This window comes from Mesocricetus auratus, unplaced genomic scaffold, assembly GCF_017639785.1.
Source record: "Mesocricetus auratus isolate SY011 unplaced genomic scaffold, BCM_Maur_2.0 Super-Scaffold_100004, whole genome shotgun sequence".
Lineage (NCBI taxonomy): Eukaryota > Metazoa > Chordata > Mammalia > Rodentia > Cricetidae > Mesocricetus > Mesocricetus auratus.
The window spans coordinates 18273030-18296569 of record NW_024429189.1 but is presented as its reverse complement, the minus strand read 5'-3'; the positions used below and the strand labels follow the sequence as shown (position 1 = coordinate 18296569).

Here is a 23540-nt window from a genome sequence, read left to right as displayed (position 1 = left end):
CACCTCTGTTTCTCATGCTCTTTTGAGGTTTTTCCTTCACATTCCATAAATATCCTTTCAAATATCCTGTTAAGATCTTGTATTCCAAGTATTGGGACCAATTTCTGCTAGGCGTATTTCATAGTGAAAAACTCTGAAATTCCCCAGATTCAGGAAGGTGCTAAAACAGAATTAGACTGTAATTTAAACAACTGGACCACAGGAAAGAAGGGCTCAGAAAGCCAGGTCCAAGTTCTCCTCTGGGACAGCCTGCTTTGTACCCTACACACTGGCACACAGTTTCTATTTGAGGTTAATTTTACAGCCATATTCTTCTGCACATGGGTTTCTGTACATTTTCCCATCTCAGTCAGGCAGCACAGGGCAAAGGGAATGAGGGATTTGATGGACTAGATCAGTGTTTTAACAATTACAGTCCCGTAGTTGGTCACTGACTCAATGTATCATACTTAACACTTTTTAAATGTAATTTAGTTATCTGTTTTATGTATATAGGTGTTTGGTCTGCATGTAAGTCTGTATACCAAATGCATGCCTGCTGCCCACAGAGGCCAGAAGAGACGTCAGATCCCCTAGGGCTGTGAGCCATCATGTGGGTGCTGGGAATTGAATCTAGGTCCTGGGGAAAATCAGCCAGTGCCCTTAGCTGCTAAGAAATCTCTCCAGTCCTAATACTGAGCATCTTTAAATGAAACAGAATATAAAAATAAAAGTATCCTTCCTATACACAGCAAGAATAAGTAATTCATGAAGCTTTATTCTAGCATATACATAGAAACACTATCACATGGGAACTAAGTCATGATACAATGTATAATTCTCCTTGTGGATTATAATTTAAAAATTATGAAAGTCACTTAACTTGAAGATATGGTCAATCTTTAAAAATCTACAAAATTCAGCTGGGCGTTGGTGGTGCACGCCTTTAATCCCAGCACTTGGGAGGCAGAGGCAGGCGGATCTCTGTGAGTTCGAGACCAGCCTAGTCTACCGAGCAAGTTCCAGGACAGGGTCCAAAACAATACAGAGAAATCCTGTCTCGAAAAACCAAAATAAATAAATAAATAATAAATAAATATCAATTTCTAATTCTAATAAAATGTTAATATAAGGATTAGATATAAGGAAGCCCTTTGTTTGGTTGGTTGGATGGTTGGTTCTTCAAGACAGGGTTTCTTTGTGTAACAGCCCTGGCTGTCTTGGAACTAGCTCTGTAGACCAGACTGGCCTTGAACTCACAGAGATCCACCTGACTCTGCCTCCCAGGTACTGGGATTAAAGCCATGAGCCACCATGCACAGTCAAAACAAAGCATTTTTTAAAAGTGAACAGAACTTGAGGGTATCAAAACAACCACTAGCAAGGTGCTTTTTCTTAATTAGATGTCACTACCGTATCTAATCCTAAAATTCTGAAACCTTTTATTGATCACCTAACCTGAGTTCATTACTTAATACCATAAATGGAAATGTGTACACCAAACATGCAAAGATGTTACATTTCACTCACTAAAACATTTCCAGAGCACCTACTGTGTGCCAGGGCCAACACATGGGTTTGGAGTTAAAGGGAAACTCCAAAAAGATAAAAATGCAAGGTAAGCATTTCTATAAGATTAAATAGGAAATTTGCAAGTGAACATGTGAGGTAATTACTGAAACTAGGGTCACTTAGAAAGTGTTAAACAACAAAAAGCTACTACCTGAAAAGCAGTTAGGTGGCAAAGAAAGTATTTCTAAGGATAACACTTCTCAGTATTAAATAATAGGAGTTGGCCAGGAAAAAGATAAAACAACAACACTCACAAATGCTCAAGGAATATAATAAGGGGTAACTGCATTTTGAGTTTGTATGACTATAGCACAGAACTCATGAGAAGGAAGAGTGGCAACAATGTAGGAGAGTTTGCCCGGCCTGGTGGCAAAGGAAGGTAGACCTCTGTGAGTTCAAGGCCAGCCTGATCTACAGTTTTCCAGGTGAAAGCTGCACAGTGAAAATCCTGTCTCAAGATAAACAACAAAATTCACTAGTGCTCATGTGCCACTTCATTATCAAACCACTCTAAAGTGGGCATCATTTATATCCCCATTTTGTAGGTAAATGGAATACAAGAAAATGAGCTCAAAGGTGAAGGTGTGAAGCTTATTTAAACAAAGTAAATCTAAGTATAGAATCTTTAGTTTTAACTGCTATCCCAAGAGGTTAGAAAAAAGCAGGCAAGAACCAAATGATGAAGCATCCTGTGTCACTATACTAAAGTGATTCAGTCAGTCAAAGATTTTAAGCAAGAATGATGTTTGCTTGCTTGTTGTTTGTTTGTTTGTTTGTTTTTAAAGGCTGATTCTCACTATGTAAACCATGCCAACTTGGAACTTGAGCTCTCCCTGATTCTGCCTACCCTGTGTTAGGATTACAGGCAGTACCACCACATCCAGCCTCGATTTTATTTTTTAATGACAGTATTTGAAGTAGTAGCTTGGGGAAAAAACAGGCAACTAGCTAGTCTTAGCTAATAAGACATTGCAGTTTAGGTAGAAAGCCTGACAGATGAACTAGAACACGCTAGCACTAGAAACCAAGTCTAACCACCATAACCATATTTTTGTTGACTATGCATAAAAATCTCTCACATTTTTCCCCTTCAACTTCAGAGAACAACATAATTCTTTAAAGCCCCGTTATTAAACAAAGCCTAACCACTAATTGTATTGGGTGTACATGAAAGTGGCCAAGGAATCTGGTAAAGAAAGACAGAATGTCAACCAGTATCTACAATAGTTTTCTTGCCTTCTTCCTCTATACTCTGTTCCTGGAACTTTCATCTTCAATAGTCAATTTTAAATCAATGTTCTGTCTAGACATGACTGTTATAACCTAACAGAATTAAATCTACCGCAGAGGAAGTCTAATGTGGGCCCATCAGTGGCAATAAATCCACTCACAGGTCTGGTCAAATTTTGGCTTACACAGACAACAAAAGAATAAGAGATTTTTCTAAGGCAGCGAAAGTTAATAAAAAGCTTGAACATGAAAAAAAAGTAAGAGTACTCTGAAATTCAAACCAAGTATACTATGAATGCATGATAATCCAAAATGCAGCAAATGAAAACACAGTGGGGAAAGACTATGAAGAAGCTGGAGAGATGGCTCAGCAGTTAAGAGCACTGGTTGCTCTTCCAGAGGACCAGTGTTCTGTTCCTAGCACCCACATCAGGCCAACAGCTTGTAACTCCAACTCACATACACATCATAACCACATGCAGATAAACATACTAACATATAATTAAAAGTAATAAAAATTATTTTTTAAAAAAACTATCTAGAGGGGCTGGAGAAATGGCTTAGAGGTCAAGAGCATTGACTGCTTTTCCAGAGGTCCTGAGTTCAATTCCCAGCAACCACATGGTGGTTCACAACCATCTTTGATGAGATCTGGTGCCCTCTTCTGGTGTGCAGACTTATATGTAGGCAAAAACACTGTATACACAATTAGTAAATAAATAAATCTTAAAAAAAAAAGACTATCTAGTCTCAAACATTCTAGATTCTCTTTTAAATGGTGTTGTACTATATACTTGAAGAGTTGCACGGTGACTGTCATCTTGCCTGGATAGATTAACTTTCTTAAACCCAGAGTTCAAACCCAGTAAGTATTTATTAATTACAATCAAGATTTAATCTTAAAAAGAACAAAGGTTTTCAAGGGATCCTAGAATATTACTTTATGTGTCCTAAATGAGTAATCATAACCAAAAGCGAGCTAATTATTTTCAAGAAATTTATATAATCAAGAAATCATTTTTAAAATGTGAAAGTTAGCTAAACAAGAAATACCCTTTTTTTAAAAAAGCTCTAAGAGGTGGGTATTATCAAAGCGAATACAAATAAGGCTCAACTTGGTAACCTGACCAATCATTCATTCATCATGTCTATGAAGACTGATGTCTTCATAAACAGTCAAATGGGTCACTGGATAGTTTATTCACAATGGTCAGCAAAACACTGTAAATGAAGTATATTATGATGAAATGATGCATACAACTAGAATTTAATTAAATTCAAACTTATTCTAAACTTAAAAGGTAATGAAAACTACAACAGAGTCACCTGGAGATCACCAACACCCTGCACTAGTAAAAAGTAGATGACTGACTTGGATAGAAGGGAGCCCACAGCTCTTTCTCCAACATACTAATGCTTTTTTTAATGATTTATTTATTTTTGTGTATGAGTTCTCTGTCTTCCTGTAGGTCTGCACAGAAGAGGCCATTACATCCCATTATAGATGATTCTGAGCCACCATGAGGTTGCTGGGAATTGAACTCAAGACCTCTGGAAGAGCAACCAGTGCTGTTAAACCACTGAGCCACCTCTCCAGCCCTCCCTATTAATGCTTTTAAATCTTAAGAATTTGAAGGAAAAAAAGTTTCTCAATCTGAACCCTGCTGACATTTTTTGAGCTTCATGACTCTTTGTTGTGGTAGTTGTCCTGTGCAGCACACCTGTCCTCCACCCACTCGGTGCCAGGAGCATCCCTTTCCCAGTTTTGACAAACAAAAATTTCTCCAGATGTCTCCTGAGAAAAAGAGACAAAAATCTCTCCAGCATGTGAACTACTAGCTCAGATCATAAACATAAAAAATTACAAAATGGAATGGGGGAGGGAGAAACTTTCTGTTTTGTTTTTCATTTGGTCTGTACGTTTTGGCATATCATATTTGGATTTGGTCACACACATGTAAGAGATTTCTGCCTTTAAGAAACACAGCACTGGGGCTGGAGAGATGACTTGGTATTTAAGAATACTTGCTACTCTTCCTGAGGACCAGAATTCAGTTCCCAGCACCCACACAGGCAGCTCCTAACTAATCCCAGAGGACTTAACCCCTCTGACCTCCAGCATTCACTTGCACATGCACGCATGCAGACACACACCAACATAAAGTTAGGACTAGTAAAAACAACTCTTTCCTAAAAAGAGAGAGAGAATTTATCATCTATTCCTTGCTAGCCAGCATTCAGAAGTCCTAGACTGTACTCTCAGCTCTCCCTCCGACCACAGTGACACCTAACTATCAATACTGTGTTTCTGCTCTTCTTTCCTGAGTATACTGACCATACTATTCCCAGTTCACACACAATCCAAAGAATCCTCAACTTCAGAGCCTCTCAAATACCACAGGAACTTTAGCACCCTAGGTGGGATAAACCTCAGTACTGGGCAAAGTTAAATTCATCCTCACATTTTAACAAATTGTGAAAAAAGACGCAAACTAACCATGATGTTTCAAAAAGTAAGAAGCAGATTTGTGTTTTGAAACAGACTCTGAAGAAGGATAAAGAGGAATAAAAAACATTAAAAAAATCATAGGGAATCTGAAGGCATTCCAGGATGAGGGCAAAACTTGAAATGTTTCTCCTGGAATGAGAGCAAGGAGGAAATTATACACTTGGCCATATCCTACAGGAATAGGCTGCATAATCAGTCTCCATAGCACAAACCATGGGATGGAAGCTGAAAAAACCCAAAGACCACAAAACGCAAAGGAAAAAAAAAAAAACCAGCAAGTATCTGTCTTTCCTGAACACCTAGAATAAACATGTTCCTTACTACTGTTTCCGATTTGATTTTTTTAAGTCAGCTACCCAGAAACAAACTGGTAATTTAGTAAATTACTTAATTCTAATAAAAATAGCCACCCTCTGTTTCCAGTGCCAGATTACACATTACATAGAGAAATCAATTAGAACACGAACACACACACACACACACACTTTTTCAGAGTGCATTTAACATGTACCAAAGTCCTTTTTCATAGAAATATCAGATGTTTTAAGCAACATATATATGTATATATAAATATGGAGTATAGCTTTTCAAATTATCTCAATGGATTACCTATATTATGTTCTGTAACAACAAAACTCTATTTCAAGATTTTTGCTATTCACCTGAAAGCCCAGTGAAAATAATCATAAACTAAACTACTGCTCAATTCTTTTTACTCCCATGTCAAGTAGGGGAAGCTGTAAGATCTGTAGTGTCAGCCTGCCTTTCCATGAGTGATACCTTGGGGCTGCTCAAGAATAACCTCCTTCATCAATTAATAAGACTCAGGTGGGTTTGGCAAAGAATAATGTCTACAATCCCTTGATCCGTGGCCATGATGCCCCTCCTCCTCAAGGGCAGATTAGGGGGGGAAAAAAGGAGATCTGAACAGGAGTTCACCAGCCAAACACACAGGGTCAGGGAGAAAAAAAGAAGAGTACTACGAGAGAGAAAAACTACAGGGTTAAGTCATTTCACAAAAGCAAGATGTTTAACATTATCAAAGCCTTCATCCATTTCAGACACCATTGTTTAGCTTGCTTTCCAAACCGAGCACAAAAAGAACTGTCCGCCTGCCTTAAGCATGTTCCTTCTTCCATTTAAACAGACATGATTCTTTTGGTTAATCTCTGGCAATGATCGCCATTTCACAACACATCCAGCCCACCCGGAACTGATCAATACCACTACAGACATAAGACTAGACTTTATCCATTTATTAACCACAAGGAAATGTACCATTCAGCAAAATTCTATACATTACTAAAGATTCTATTAAAAGGGGGGTGGGGTGGGGAAGACGGACACACACAACAGAGAGGTACACAAAGAAAAGACTACCACCTTCTAATTTCCCTGACACACGAGGTAACGACACTGCCACGCAAGCTGTCAATTTGTCCCCCCACCCCTATTCTTTGCCTAGCAAATATACACTGAATATTTATAATGAATGCATTCATTGTGACTTTTAAACTGTTTCATTCCTCGAACTAACTCTCCTGTCAAGTGGATTTGCACACCTTTCAGCTAGATGCATGCATTTCCAGAATTTCAAGTACAAAAGCCTAGGTTTTTCCAACCACTGGTTGCAACCATACAACGTCCTCACATAATCAAATTGTCGGATATAAAATGGCCAGAGTATTCTCCTAACCTTGAGCTAGAATACATCTCACAAGAACCGCATTATTTCACAGTGAGCACAATTTTCACATGCCCTGTTCTAAACTGAAAACAATGCGTCGGTTCACAGCGTTTAAAATAAGTAATCGGTAGGTAAGCAGAATCTACGCCTGAAAAGAGCCCACAAATGGTGGGTGAACGCCAGCATACATCACCAACACACAGCAGCATACCTCTTCTGCACCGGGTTATGGTTAATACTCCGACAACTAAAACTATTTTTAACACTACTGGACAATGAAGTTGGAGAAGACGTGAGAGGAGACCTAGATTCACTCGCTGATAGGATGCATTGTTTCTCACAGTCAGAATTAAACACCAACTCACTTGATCTACGTCTCGATATTCACCGGTGAAGCACTAATTAGATGACGGCCAAAACCGGTCCTTGTTTTGAACAGCTGAGGCTAAATGACATTTCGGAAGACTCCTTTTGGGTCTCAACCTTTACATAAATTTTCACTTGTGGTATTTGCGGCTTAACAGCAACCCAACCAGCGCTGTCATCGAGTGTTACGGCCACAAACCCATGACTTTCTCACTTCCACAACAACACAGCACTCGAATCTATCAGTTCGCCAAACCAACCCAAAACAAGAGGAATTCATGGAGGTTTCCAGACTGTCAGGGCTGCGGGGTCGGGCGCGGGAAAGCCTCGGCCGCCCGAGAGCTGCCCAGCCGCCCAGCCGAGACCGCGGCCGGCCACAGCCCCGCCGCGCCGGCTCCTCCACCTACCTGAAGAGCAGGAGATAAGAAAGACGGCGAACGCCAACTTCGCAGCAGCTCCCATTTTCCCGAGGCGCCGGGGAAAGCCGTAGGAAGTTCTCTCGCTAGAAATCCAGTTCCCTGGGTCTTCCTCAGAGACAAACCTCCTGGTGTAAAATCAACCGTCATAAAACATATTCGGAAGCCCCGAGGCGGGGGGTAGGGGGGTGGTGGGGAGGTTGGATCAAAAACGTTCACGGGGTTGGAAAAAAAAAGCACAACAATTAAAAAAAATGTACCACGGGGGGAAAAAAACCGCCACACACACGCACAACACGAAACCAAACAACGAAAAGCCAACAACAACAAAAGCGGGTTGAAATCACTGTCAAAATCACTGTCAGCTCCTCTCGCCTCTCGCGTCTCTGCGAACAAAACGCCTGGCTGAGGCGACGAGGCGGCGGCGGCGGCGGCGGCAGCGGCGGCGCCCGCAGCCGCCCGGACGGTCCGGGAGCCGAGCTGCTCCGACGTCCGGACCGACCTTCAACCCGGACACCCAACGTCCGCGGACCACGGTAGCCGAGCTGGCGGCGGCGGCGGCGGCGGCGCGAGGCGGCGGCGGGAGACCGCGGCGGGAGACGGCGGTGCAGGAGGCGGCCAAGTTCTGGTCCAAGCAGTGGCTCCGGCTCCCGGCTCCCGGCTCGGCCGCGTTTTCGGTCTCCTGGCCTCCGCCGGCCCCGCCCCCTACACTTCCGGTTCCGGCCCGAAGCTGGAAGCCAGGCGCGGCGGAGAAACGCTCGGCGGCGGTGGCGGCGGGAGCGGCGGCGGGGCGCAGCGCGCGTGCCGGGCGGCGAGCGCGAGGAGATTGCCCGGGAGGCGGGGCGAGCGGGAGGGGCGGGGCTGGAGCCCGGAGCCCGGAGCTGGAGCGAGCTCTGCGAGGCCTGCGGCACCGGAGACCGAGCTGCTGGAACGGCGGGCCCTGCAGGTCCCGACCGAGGCCCGGAGGCGCTCGGCGTGCCCAGCGCTGTGCCCGCCCGGTTGCGAGAGCCGTGGCGCCCGAGCGGGATGGGCGACGCCGAGGCCGACTGCGGCGCCCAGCCTTTCCTCTGGGGGACGCCGAGGCCGCGCCGAGCTGCTCGGAGTGGGCGGGGGCCGCACCCGCTGCTGCCCGAGCGAGCTAGGTGCTAGCGAGCCGGCCGGCCGCGCCCCGCCCCGGCCACCACCGAGGCCTCCCTGCGTTTGTCTTTGGACAACAAGAGAAAAGCAGGAAGGGCTGCCCGCCAGGTCGGGACACCCTCGCCAGATAGCACGATTTACGTTTCGAATCCTTTCCACCATACCTTGTATACACAAAGCATTGTGTTGCAAACAGGTCTGCTCCTGATTGGTTTGAAAACCTTACTCGGCTTGAAGTGAAAACCTCACGCTTGGATCAGTGTATTAGACGGTCAGAGAAGTGGGCATTATCCCTTCTTAGCCTTTTGTGAGAACTATTTTTTTTTTTTGCCCCGTAAGACTTGTTTACAGGGCGCCCAGTTAATCACCGAAACAGATCCAAAATGTTAAAATGTGACCCCTTCCTCCAGAAACTCAGCTATTTGGGGATGTGAGAAGTTAGCTATGGCATGCCAAGAATGACTGATAGAGTCAATAGCTCCATCATTTACCACAATTTCGTAAACTAAAGCGGGGGGGGATCTTGTTCTTTTCCCCACTTTATCCCAGACCTGAAGAATCTGACAGCAATGCTTCCTTGGTAAATAGGGAAATACCTATATGTTCACCTTTTTTCTTAATATAATAATCTCTGTGTACTACACAGTGTTTGGAGTTTATTATTATTATTATTAAAAAGGAAGCGACTGTAGGATGAGTAATGTTTTAGTGTGCACTGATTCCCACATTTTTCCACAAACTCAAGCCTTCTCACTTGCATTTATGTTTTCTTTTTCTCTTCCTATAAACTACTCTATATTTCTGTCTATTAAGCACATCCTATAATTATCTGCCTATTTCTACAACTTGTCAGGGTTAATAATCATTGTGGCTCTTTAAACTCTCTCCAAGATTTCCAGTTCTCAAGCCCTGCTCAGAATTTGATGGTATTATGCAACAAAATCCCAAATTGGTCTTCAAGATGCCTCAGTAATCTCATGTAGTTCTGCACACATTTTGAGCTGGCCAAAAATTAAGAGTTGCCACTAACAGTTCTGAAATGGAAGAGTGTATTTACTTTAAAACCAACTGCCCTCAGTTCTTTCAGGGATTTGATGGATCAGGCCCTACTGTTGTCTTATCATTTGAATATTTCTTGATTGCTAAAACCAGAGCAAGTGAAATAACAATAGTTATAAATACAGTCTTTATCTTGCCCTCTAATTTGTTATATGAGTGAACATAAAGTTATTTTCTATAGTAATAAAGAAGAACTTCAAGACAAATTCATAATTAGAACATTCCTTTCTAACGAAGGGTTAAACCCTTGGGAAAAATTACTGATGTCCAGTAACAACAGCTATGCATGTGCTTTGGGGAGGTGTAAGGGCAGGGTCCTGTGTAGCTCAGGGTAACTTTGAACTCCCTAGATAGTCTAAGATGACCCTGAACTTTTGATCCTCCTGCCTCTACTTTGTAATTGCTGGAAATAATGGAAGTACACTACCTTGTTGTGTTTGTGTGGTCCTGGGGATCCAACCCAGAACCTTGTGCATGCTTAGCAAGTAATTGTCCTCCATCCTGACCCTAAAATGTGCATTTTTAAAATGCAGACATGATGGCTTAAAAAGAGTGTTTTTAATGCCCACTACAGTTCCAAAGCTCACACTGAAGACAGAAGTAGCTGAAACTATTAAGTCCGCCCTTCTTTCCTCTGTATTTTTTAATACTTTTTTTTGACAAGCTTCTACAAATACAATGTGTTTTGCTTATACCCACCCCTAACGTCCCCTCCCACTTCTCGTAGGGCCCCTTACTAAATGACTATCCTACATTCATGTCTTTTTTTTTAAATATAGCCTACTGAGTCCAATTAGCACCGCCTGTATTAACATGAGCAATCTACCAATAGCCGCATCCCTGAAGAAAAATGACTCCCCCTCTTTCCAGAAGCTAATAGTTCCTCAACTAAGGCCTCGTGAGTCGCTCCCCCCATCGAGCTCAAAGGTATTGCCTGACTTGGTCTTTTCAGGGTCACTGTAGCTGCTGTCACTTCCATATCATGTCCAAAAGGTAGCATTTGGCAGCACTCCATCCTCTGGCTTCCCTGTTCCGTGGTGTTCCTGGAGCTTCGTGGGGTTGATACAGATGTCCTATTTAGGGCCCAGCACCCAGCAGTCACTTTAGTACTTTGACTAATTATAAGTCTCTGCATTGACTGCTGCCAACTGCCAAGGTTGAAAGCAGCACTAATATATGGGTATAAACAAATATTTAGGAGGCAGATCGACAACATTTCTGTTTAACAAAGCAACAGGAGTAGGTTGTCCCACTACAGTCCTACCCAAATACGGGCTTTTCACTAGTTTGCAGTACTAGGCATTAATTCAATGGTTCTTAGCCTTCCTAATGCATTGATTCGTGTTGTAGTGACCCAACCATAAAATTATTGTTGCTGCTTTGTAACTGTAATTTCGCTGCTGTTATGAATTGTAAATACATGTGTTTTCTGATGGTCTTAGGTAACCCCTCTGGAAGGGTCATTCAACCTCCAGTGGGGGTCACAACCCACAGATTGAGAATCACTGCATTAATTCATTCTTGTGGAGCCAACCTCAGATCCAATCAGAAAGTGGCTGGTCATCCCCATAATATTTATGCCACTGTTGTATTATACATCTTGCCTAGGAGGTCATTAATGCAACAGCATTCAGGGTTCACTGTTAGGTAATATCATTGATGACTTTTGGCCCCAGTAGCCTCCATAGTGCCTTTTGGCAATGTGAAAACCGACAGGGGAATGGATTTTAGATCAGTTCCAGAGAAATGCAGCTTGATTTCTCTATGTCCTATAACCAAACTATGTTGTGTCTTCAACAATAGAGTCTTTCCATAGTAAGAGCAACAACTATAGCCTGTATTGTTTGAAAGAGGCTTTAGGGTCCCCCTGGCCAATACCATACTAGGAAATATCCCATAGCTGGCACTGAGATTTTCATTTAAAGACCCATGTCTTCTGGGCAAAGCATTGTCCATCCCCACAGGATAGTTGTGATCAAACTTCTTTTTTAAAAAAATGGCTGTCAATCTACAGATTCAATGCAATACCCATTAAAACACCAGCACAATTCTTAACAGACCTTGAAAGAACAATAATCAATTTTGTATGGAAAAACAAAAGATCCAGGATAGCTAAAACAACCTTATTCAAAAAAAGCAACATCTGGAGGCATCACCATCCCTGACCTCAAGCTCTATTATAGAGCTGTAGTCCTGAAAACAGTTTGGTATTGGCACAAAAATAGACAGGTAGACCAATGGAATCCAATTGAAAACCCTGATATTAACCCATACATGTATGAACATCTGATCTTCTACAAAGAAGATAAAAATATACAATGTAAAAAAGAAAGCATGTTTAACAAATGGTGCTGGCATAACTGGAGGCTGGCATGTAAAAGAATGCAGATCGATCCATGTTTATCCCCATGCACAAAACTTAGGTCCAAATGGATCAAAGATCTCAACATAAATCCAGCCACACTGAAACTCTTAGAAGAGAAAGTGGGTGGTACCCTTGAACGAATTGGTACAGAAGACAGCTTCCTGAACATAACACCAGTAGCAGAGACAGTGAGGTCAACAATTAATAAATGGGACCTCCTGAAACTGAGAAGCAAGACAAAAAGGTAGCCCATAGAATGGGAAAAGATATTCACTAACCCCACATCTGACAGAGGGCTGAGCTCCAAAATTTACAAAGAACTCAAGAAGCAAGTCTCTAAAACACCAAAGGATCCAACTAAAAAGTGGGCTACAGAACTAAGTAGAGAATTCTCAATAGAGGAGTCTAAAATGGTTAAGAGGCACTTGAGAAAGTGCTCAACATCCTTAGCCATCTGGGAAATGTAAATCAAAACAACTCTGAGATACCATCTTACTCCTGTCAGAATGGCTAAAATCAAAAACACCAATGACAGTTTATGCTGGAGAGGATATGGTGAAAGGGGAACACTCCTCCACTGCTGGTGGGAGTGCCAACTTGTACAGCCACTTTGGAAATCAGTATGGAGATTCCTCAGAAAAATGGGAATCAATATACCACAAGACCCAGCAACTCCATTCTTAAGCATATATCCAAAGAGTCACGTTCATACAACAAGGACATCTGTTTCACTATTTTCATAGCAGCATTATTTGTAATAGCCACAACTTGGAAGCAACCTAGATGCCCCTCAACCGAACAGTGGATAGAGAAAATGTGGTACATTTACACAATGGAGTACTATTCAGCAGAAAAAAATACAGTGGAATCCTGAAATTTGCAGGCAAATGGATGGCACTAGAAGAAACCATCCTGAGTGAGGTAACCCAGTCATAAAAAGAGAAACATGGCATGTACTCTCTCATATATGGATTTTAGACATAGATCTGGGGAGTGCCAGCCTACAATCTCATGGCCAGAGAGTCTGGGAAACAGAACCTTCATTCAGTGGCTGATGGAAGAAGAGGCAGACTCCCATGGCTAAGCACTGAGCTGAACTCAAGAAAGCCAGTAACAGAGAGGGAGGACTGATGAGCAAAGGAGTTAAGACTGGGCTGGTTTAACCCCCAGAAACAGCTGACCTGAGCAAGGGTTAGCTCTTGAATCCCAGACTGATGGCTGGGAATCCAGCATGGAACTGATCAAGACCCCCTGAATGTGGGTGTCAGTGAGGAGGCCCAGTAATCTATTGAGCCTTAGGTAGTAGATCAGTATTTATCCCGGGTATACAAATGGACTTTGGGCTCCCATTCAACAATGAGAGATGCACTCTCACCCTGAACTCTTGGGGAAGGTCTAGGCCCTGCCCTGGATGAAATGACAAACTATGGACACCCCCATGGAGGGCCTCACCCTCCCTGAGGAAATGCAGGGATATTGAAGGGGTTAGTTGATGGGCATGGGAGGAGGGGAGGGAAAGGGAGAGGGACCTGGAATTGACATGTGAAGCAACCTTGTTTCTAATTTAAATTTAAAAATAAAAATAAAATTTAAAAAATGGCTGTCTACTCCTCCTGGTTCCAAAGAGAGCCTCATCTTCTTGAACAGCGCTAGCCTCATCCTGAGACACAATGGTGAAAGTCAGAATGAATAGATTTGGCCTTATTGGGTGCTTTGTTACCAAGCCTTTCTTCAGTAGCCACTGGTGACTGCCCCTCTAGCAAAGTAGATAGTGTTGCCATCAGTGACCCCTTCGCTGACCTCAAATACATGGTCTACATGTTCCAGTATGATTCTACCCACTGCAAATGCAACAGCACAGTCAAGGCTGAGAACTGGGACCTTGTTATTAATAGGAAAGCCATCTCCATCTTCAGGAATAAGATCCTGACAACATCGAATGGGTGACGCTGGTGCCAAGTACACTATGGACTCTACTGGTGTCTTCACCACCTTGGAGATGACTGGGGCCTGCTTGAAGGATGGAATCACAAAGGTCATCATCTCTGCCCCTTCTGCTCATGCCTCCATGTTTGTGACAGGTGTGACCCACGAGAGCTCTGACAATTCACTCAAGATTGAGAGCGGTGCTTCCTGCACCCCCAACTGCTTAGCCCCATCTCTACCCCAGCCAAGGTCATCCATGACAACTTTGGGATTGTGGAAGGGCTCGTAACCACAGTTCATACCATCACTGCCACCAAGAAGACTGTAGATGGCCCCTTTGGAAAGCTGTGGTGTGATGGGTGTAGGGCTGCCCAGAACTTTATTCCTACATCCACTGGTGCTGCCAAGACTAGGGGCAAGGTCATCCCAGAGCTGAACAGGAGCTCACTGGCATGCCATTCCATATGCTCACTCCCAATGTGTCCAAATCATAGATCTGGCTGTCAACTGGAGAAAGTTGTCAAGTATGATGACATCAAGAAGGTGGTGAAGCAGAAGTACAAAGACCACTAAAGGGCATCCTGGGCTACACTGAGGAGCAGATTGTCTAGTGAAACTCTTCCACCTTTGATGCTGGTGTTACTTTGTAATGACATGTAAATGTAAATGACAACTTTGTAAAGCTCATTTCCTGGCATGACAACAAAAAAAGGCTACAACAATAGCAGGGTGGTAGATCTTACTTCAAGGAGTAAGAAGACCAAGAGAGAGAGAGAGAGAGAGAGAGAGAGAGAGAGAGAGAGAGAGAGAGAGGGAGGGAGGGAGGGAGGGAGGGAGGGAGGGAGGGAGGGAGGGAGGGAGGGAGGGAGGGAGGGAGGGAGGGAGGGAGGGAGGGAGAGAGAGAGAGGGAGACAGAGAGATTGAGAGAGAGAGGGAGGGAGAGAGAGAGAGATTGAGAGAGAGAGAGGGAGACAGAGAGATTGAGAGAGAGAGAGGGAGGGAGGGAGAGAGAGAGATTGAGAGAGAGAGAGGGAGGGAGGGAGAGAGAGAGAGAGAGAGAGAGAGAGAGAGAGAGAGAGAGAGAGAGAGAGAGAGAGAGAGAGATCCAGAGATAAGTGCTGGCATTAAAGACTTTGTCCACCACTGCCCAGCTAAAACATTTGTTTTAATTAGCTTACAAAATATGGTTTCTATAAAAAATTTTGCATACATATTCCGTTTTTATTATTCTCCCTCTCTCCCTCCCAACCATCTCCCCATTGCCTGTTCATATCCTTCCCTAAGCCTTTAGCCCACATTTTCATATCACATGTATTCTACTATCTTCTCTTCACTTAAAGCCTCTGTCTCTCCTCCAACCATGGGAAATGTCTAGCTTCCTGATTTATATAGAATATGTGCTCAATATTAAATAAAATTTTGAGACTAGGATCCACTGTAAGAAAGAATACATACTGCCCGGCAGTGGTGGCACACGCCTTTAATCCCAGCACTTAGGAGGCAGAGGCAGGCAGATCTCTGTGAGTTCGAGGCCAGGCTGGACCGACAGCCTCCAAAACAATACAGAGAAACCCTGTCTCGTAAAACCAAAAAAAAAAAAAAAAAAAAAAAGGAAAGAATACATACAACATTTGCCTTTTTAGGCCTTAGTTATCATCACACTATAATATTTTCCAAGTTCATCTGTTTTCATATAAATTTTAATTTCATTTTTTAGAGGACAATACAACGCAATTGTTAACCTAGAGTCACCTGGAAAGAATTTCACTCAAGGGTTGTCTACACTGGGCTGGCCTATAGACTTGTCTGTGGGGGACTTTTCTTAAACTCACTCATGTGGGGAGACCCAGATCACTGTAAGTGATGCTGTTCCCTAGACAGCCCTGAACTGGGTCAGGGTGGAGAAATCAATTCCGATTACAAACAAGTAGCATGCATGCATCTGTTTTTGTCTGCTCTTTACTATGGATACAATATGATCTGCTTTATATTCCCGCTTTAACTTCCATCAATGAACTTAACCTGGAATTGTAAGCAGAATAAATATTTCCTCCTCCAAGGTGATTTTTGTCAGAATATTTTATCACAGCAAAAAAAGTAAAACTAGAACAGTTGTCTATGTACCACATTTTCATTATCCATTCATCTAGGTTGATTTAGCTATTGTGAATAAAATGACAGTGAACATGATTGAACAAGTATTTCTGTAGCTGGATATGGACTCCTTGGTTATATGTCCAGGAATGGTATAGCTTGGATATGTAGTAATTCTATTACTAGCTTTGTTAGAAATCTCCACACTGACTTACATAGTGGTTATACTAATTTATACTCCCATCAACGGTGGATAAGCATTCTCTTGTCTCCACATCCTCAACAGTATTTGTTATTTTTCTTGATGATAGCCACTCAGATTGGTGAAAGATAGTTTTTATTCAAAAATTTTTAGTGGCTTGTGATGTTGAATGAATTTTTAAGTGTTTATTCACCATTAGTATTTCTTTTGAGTACTTTATTCAGACCTGTATCCATTTTTTAAATATGTTTTTATTTTCTTGATATTTAGTTTCTTGGTCTTTTTGTTTTGCTTTTGCTTGTGTTTTGTTTTGTATATCCTAGAGAATGATCCATTCTCAGATGTATAGCTGACAAAGACTTTCACTCTGTAGGCCGATTCTTCATTTGATTGGCAGTCTTTGCTATACAGAAGCGTAATATGGGGTTCCATCTGTCAATAATTAGTCTTATTTTCTGAGTGATTGGAGTCCTATTTAGAGAGTGCTTACCTATTTCAATATTGTGAAGGGTGCTCCTTACATTTTTTTCCCTCTAGTGGTTACAGAATTTCCAGTTCTTTGTCCATTTGGAGTTGAATTTTGTATGGATTGAGAGATAAAGGTCTACTTTCATTCTGCTACATGTAGATATCCACTTTTCCCAGATTTTTGTTTTGAAGAAACTATCTTCTCTTCAGTGTGTATCTTGGCATCTTTGTCAAAAATTGTTGTAGTTACATGGCCTTGTATCCGGGTCTCTGTTTTATCCCATTGATCTACATGTCTATTTTTGTGCCTGCTACCATGCTTACTTATTACTATAAAGAGCAACATATCCTCTTAACTAATGAGTCCTCTTTCTTTTATTTAACTATTATTCTGGTGTGGTTTATTCTTTCCTGTGGCATCATGGATGGGTTTTTCTCTTTAAGGATTCCTCCAAGTATCTTCTGTAGAGCTGCTTATATATGTGTGCATGTATATATGTATGCATAAATCCATTATATATTTATTTTTCATTAATTATGACAGATAACTTTGCTGGGTATAGTATGCTGGTTGCCAGTTGACTTCAGAACTTGAAATACATTGTTCCAAGCCATCTGGCTTTCAGAATTGCAGTTGACTAATTTTCTGTTATTCTGATGGGTCTGCCTTTGTGTGTGAGTTGGTGTATCTCTTTTCCTGTTCCTAATATACTTTCTTTGTTTTGTAAAGTTAGTATTATAATTACAATATGACAATTTTCACGTCTAGTCTGTTTATTTGCGATCACTTTTTTTTTTTTTTTTTTTGGTTTTTCCAGACAGGGTTTCTCTGTGGCTTTGGAGGCTGTCCTGGAACTTGCTCTGTAGACCAGGCTGGCCTCGAACTCACAGAGATCCGCCTGCCTCTGCTTCCCGAGTGCTGGGATTAAAGGCGTGTGCCACCAACGCCCGGCTTATTTGCGATCACTTTTATGTCTTGGGATTGCCATCACATTGATTGACTGATTGATTGACTGATTGATTGACTGATTGATTGATTGATTGATTGATTGATTGATTGATTGATTGATTTGTGAGGGGAGGAACACTATCTCTTTATGTAATAACCCTGGCTATCCTGAAACTTGCTTTATAGACCAGACTGGACTCAAACTCACAGAGATTCACTTTCCTCTGCCTCATGAATGCTGGGATTAAAAGTGTGCATGGTAGCATTTCTTTTTTTTAATTCTGGGGAATTTTACATTATGATTGTTTTAAAACTGTTTTCTTTTACAATGATATTCTTCTTTTATATTCACAACCCATAATTTTGGGCTTTTCAGGGTGCCATGTGTGTATTATTTTCTTCCTTCTTTCATTACTTCCCTTTGACCCTCTTTTGATTCCTTCTCTATCTGTCCCCTGTCTCCTTTATTCTTTTTCCTCCTTCCTTCCTTTTTCATTTGCTTTCTCTCTTGCGTTATGGACATTGTTTCACTAAATAACTCTTTTCGGTCCTCTTGCCTCTGCTTCACCAATACTAATATTAGAGTCATGTAGTATCACCAGATTTCTTACATCCCTAGCTCTGAGACAGGATAGAAATCCAGTCCTGTAAGCTGGGCCAAGAGCCTGGGGCTAGATAGATCCTAAGGATCTTTTCTTGGTCAAATGGACACAGCATCAAATTGCTTGCTAACTATTTATATTCTCTCTCCCATTCTCTCTCTCTCTCTCTCTCTCTCTCTCTCTCTCTCTCTCTCTCTCTCTCTCTCTCTCTCTCTCTCTCATCTTTTTGCAATAAATGGCAGTCAATACAGAGACTCAACTGGTCAAAGTCCAAACAATAAGTGACTGTGTGTGGTGTGCTCAAACACAAATAAGACTTTTATATCAAACCCTCCCCCCCAACAACTCAGGAATCAATCAGAAGAGGGGGCAAAAAGATTGTAAGAGAAAGGGGATAGGGTGGACTATGGCCAAACTGTTTTCCAGACAGAATGTACAAATGTTTACAGTGGCTCTTGTCACCTGCACAACACACACACACACACACACACACACACACACACACACACACACACAATCAAGCCAGCCAAACTCCCACACAGATAGCTGAAGAAAATGGCAAATGATGACTGCTAGAGAAGGGGAAGTTTCCTTCTGGGGTGTGTCCCAAGATCCATTTTTCACTGGATGACCATTCCCTTCTGCACACACTGGCAGCACTAATTGGACTCAGTAATTTAAAAAAAGAAGACATGAAGTTGGAAAGTAGATGGAAGGGAGGAATAAGGTGGATATGATCAAAAAACATACAGACACCCATATATGTCTCAAAGGACACATGAAAAAGATATTTTATAAAAAGGAAGATGGGTGCTAGAGAGATGGCTCAATGGCTCAGAGTGTTGCAGAGGATCTGAATCAGATCCCATCACACATATGGTGGCTCACAACCATCTGTAACTCCAGTTCCATTGGATTCAGTGCCCTCTTCTGGCTTCTGTAGGCATTAGGCATGCGTGTGGTGCACATACATATAGGCAAAGCACTTCTACACATTAAATGTAAATAAAAATAATTTTAAAATTAAGATGCAATCAGTTTTTAGTCCTACAGAAACATCCACTAAATTGAAGAAAAAAATAGCCCAGGATGTTGGCAAAGCCCTAGTGGAGAAGTGGAGAAGGTACATCAGTTATTTTGATAGATGGAAATATTGCATTCTAAATACTGACTTATTCTCATAGATTGGTGCTTACATCTGCTTTGGTCAGAAAAGCTTCTTTTTGCAGTGGGAGGTAGTAACTGCTGAGACTCACACAAATGCTAAAGTAATAAGTGAATCTTGAATACTGGATCCTAAATGAAACATCTGTGTCATCCCCTCCAAAGTCCATGGAACATTGCAGAAAAGTTGAGCAGAAAGAATGTGCTAGAGAAAATGGTGAAATGTTATGGAATGCAATCTTATGGACATGATACAGACTTTGTACTCATGAACTCACAGCAGCTATGACTACCTGAACAAGACCTACACACGACTGACCACATGACCAACATTCCATCATGGAGGAAAAGAGTCTCAAGGATCTACAGGCAGTGAATGGTTGCGGAGGGAGGGAAAGACACTTTCTTTGGTGATATAACCACTAATGAGTTACCTGTACTCCTGAAAATAACCGTAAACCCATGATCCTACAACAACCCTAATTAAATTAACTGGGTCACCAAAAAGAAAGTGTACTGGGGACTAGTTAAGAAGAAGGGATTTAGTGGGTGTTAGAAGGGAACAGAGAGGGGAACAAAGTGTGAATCTGATCAAAATACATTGTTTATATGTATAACATGATATATATTATTATGTATAATGATACATAATAATGATCTTTAAATTTAAAAGAAGAGGTGATGGGAGTGATGGTTTAGAAAGATTGACACTATTCAGATGTCCCATTGATTTCTTGGTAGATACTTAAGCAAATGAATTAGAAACATAGGATCTACTCTCAAAGAACAAAAGTTAAAGTGTTTTTAAGGGTTGTCCAATAATAATGAAGCTGAAGACTACCACTGTAGTGATTGACAAATATGGCTGGCCATGCCTACATCTTTGTGTACATCCTTTTCTGACTTCTCTTATCACTTTAAAAGAAAGCTAACCTGGCCGGGCGGTGGCGGCGCACGCCTTTAATCCCAGCACTCGGGAGGCAGAGGCAGGCGGATCTCTGTGAGTTCGAGGCTGGGCTGGACCGACAGCCTCCAAAACAATACAGAGAAACCCTGTCTCGTAAAAACCAAAAAAAAAAAAAAATTAAAAAAAGAAAGCTAACCTGAATAATACTATAGTTTTATTTAAAGGAAAAAAAACTTTGAGTGTGAAGAAGAAAAACCTCTAAAAAAATCGAGGTATAAGTGGGCACATCCTAATTTAATGCCCTCTATTTCAGAGATTTCTATTATTTTTGATTATCTGTGTGTTAATGTCTGCATGTAGGTATGTGCATGTGAACACAGGTACCTGCAGAATTCAGAAGAAGGTGTGAGCCCCCACCTCATTTCCCCATCCCTCATCCCCCATCTCCTATCCCCTACTCCTTCTCCAGCTGCTGGAGTTAGAGGGGGTTGTGAGCCTCCTGCCATGGTGCTGGGAATGGAATTCTGTAAGAAGAATATTAACTTAACTTCTGAGCTTTCTCCCTAGTCCCCATCATCAACTTTAAATTAAACTGATTTATTCGATAAGTTGAGGCCTACTTATAAAATATTTAAATCCATTCTTTTAAAAATTTCTTTTCATTGCTACTTTCTTAAATATAAGTTATTTGAAACTTTCTATAGATAAAGAACTTTAATCTTTCCAGCTCAAATGAAGACAAAATGCAAGACAAAGAAATTATCTGAATATTTTCTCCTTTTATGAGACGAGGAAAACATTTTTTTTAAAAACCTGTTCAATATTAAAAATTTTAGTCATAATTGTTTAAACTATTTCTAAAGAAAGAATTTAAAAGATGTGATTAATTGTTGTTTTGTGTAAACTGACCTATGCTTTGATTATACAAAAGAATTTATATATATACATATATATATATATGTATATATATATATATATAGAGAGAGAGAGAGAGAGAGAGAATAATAACACATTTTGTAGTTATAAAAAGCCTGTTGGCAGAAAAGAGAGTTATTTCCTTTCTTCTTTTTTTTTTAGATTTATTTATTTATTTATTTATTTATTGTGTATACAGTGTTTTGCCTGCACATATGCTTGCACACCAGAAGAAGGAACCAGATCTCTTTACAGATGGCTGTGAGCCACCATGTGGTTGCTGGGAACTGAACTCAGGACCTCTGAAAGAACAGCTAGTGCTCTTAACCTCTGAGCCACCTCTCTAGCCCGAGTTATTTCCTTTCTACTTAAATTTTTTTTGTTTTCTCAGACTTAACCACACCTGTTTAAGCATGCAAATTTAAAAAAAGAACCCCATACTCCACTTTACTATATTTCATTTTAACTTAAATCAAAAGAATTATAATAAGAACTGCACAAAGGTTTTAGGGGAAACTGAACTGTACAAGTGGTTGGTTACTGTCACTTTAATTAGTAAAGCATATTACAGGACCTTTATTTTTATGAAAAACCCATTTATTACTAGAGATTCTTGTAGATAAGTGATGATTTTATCTCATCGTTCAGGTGAACTAATGCAAAGGTTAAGTAGCTTGCCCATGGCCATTAACTGAATCACTAACAGAAATGGGATTATAACTCTAAAACTACTGACTCATAGCTTAGTCCAGTGAGCCATGCTGCTTCCCAAGTAGCAAGCATATTAATGGCTCCCAGAGCAGGAAACAAGGCTCTTAATGGAGCATGTCCCATCTAGAAGACCAATGTAATGAAAGAAAGATAGGGTGGAGGGTAGGGGTGGGCTATTTAGAAACAAGCTGTTGTAAGTTGAAAAATAATATGAAACATGTTGCAAAGCAACAGGACTGTCCTATTTATAAGCTCATTAGGATGTTTGTTTTGGGTTTTCAATGTAAATTTAGATTTAGGACCCATGGAATAACCCATTTGCTAAAGAACCCACATACCTAGATTATTAGGAATCTATTTCCCATTTGTTATCTAGACTAATCATACAAGAATGGCATTTATATAAATATTACTCGATACTTGAAAATGTGTTCTTGGTTTTATCAATCTTATTTCAAGTACACCCAAGCGTGTACTTCTCTTTACTCAGTTTTGGCAGAATTATTCCTCATAGTTTGCTCAGGCTGCCTGCTTACTTCCTTTCTTTCTCTGTCTCTCTTTCTCTCTGTCTCTCTTGCATTTATAATATAATTACACTTATCCTTTTTTTCCCTCCCTACAGATCCTCCCAACTATCCCTCCCCACTCTCTTTCAAATTCATGGCCTCTTTTTTTAAGGAAAAAAAATAGACCCTGTTAATTGCACTGTGCTCAAACATGAATATCTACAAACATCTATATTCCTATATATAAACTGTTTGCATCACATAATGTTACCTGTATGTATGTTTTTAGGGCTCACTGTTTGACACTGGACAACCAATTGGTATGCTCTTCCTTGAGGAAGAAGACCACCTCTCCTACTTCCTTAGTTAACACTGTACTTTTTTTTTTTTTTTTTTTTTTTTTTGGTTTTTACGAGACAGGGTTTCTCTGTATTGTTTTGGAGGCTGTCAGTCCAGCCCAGCCTCGAACTCACAGAGATCCGCCTGCCTCTGCCTCCCGAGTGCTGGGATTAAAGGCGTGCGCCACCACCGCCGGGCAACACTGTACTTTTAATACAATTGAAGTCCATATTTATTTATGCTTTTTTTTTCTTGGCATTGGCAAGTTCTTGACATAGTCAACAGAGAGAAAGAGCAGAAACATCGTAAGTTTCTGGATATTTCACTGGGTTAGAGAGACATAGATTGAAAAGTTGCTGCACCCCATAACCTCTCCACTGATGCAGTGATCCAAATCAGACCAAATCATACGAAATTAGAAAAGGCCCAGGTTTAAT

The 23540-nt window shown here is 41.2% G+C and overlaps 1 protein-coding gene across 2 annotated transcripts in view; it reads right to left on the bottom strand.

The window, feature by feature from the left end:
- Acvr2a (activin A receptor type 2A) overlaps nucleotides 1-8501 on the bottom strand; it is a 74661-nt gene extending 66160 nt beyond the window's left edge. The window contains exon 1 of one of the 2 annotated variants that reach the window (XM_013112602.3): nucleotides 7751-8501. In XM_013112602.3, the coding sequence (XP_012968056.1) occupies nucleotides 7751-7805 (55 nt within the window). In that variant the 5' untranslated portion in view covers nucleotides 7806-8501. The remainder of the gene's footprint in view (nucleotides 1-7750) is intronic. The other variant, XM_005068951.4, reaches the window with a different exon arrangement.
- Nucleotides 8502-23540: the final 15039 nt, after the last annotated feature.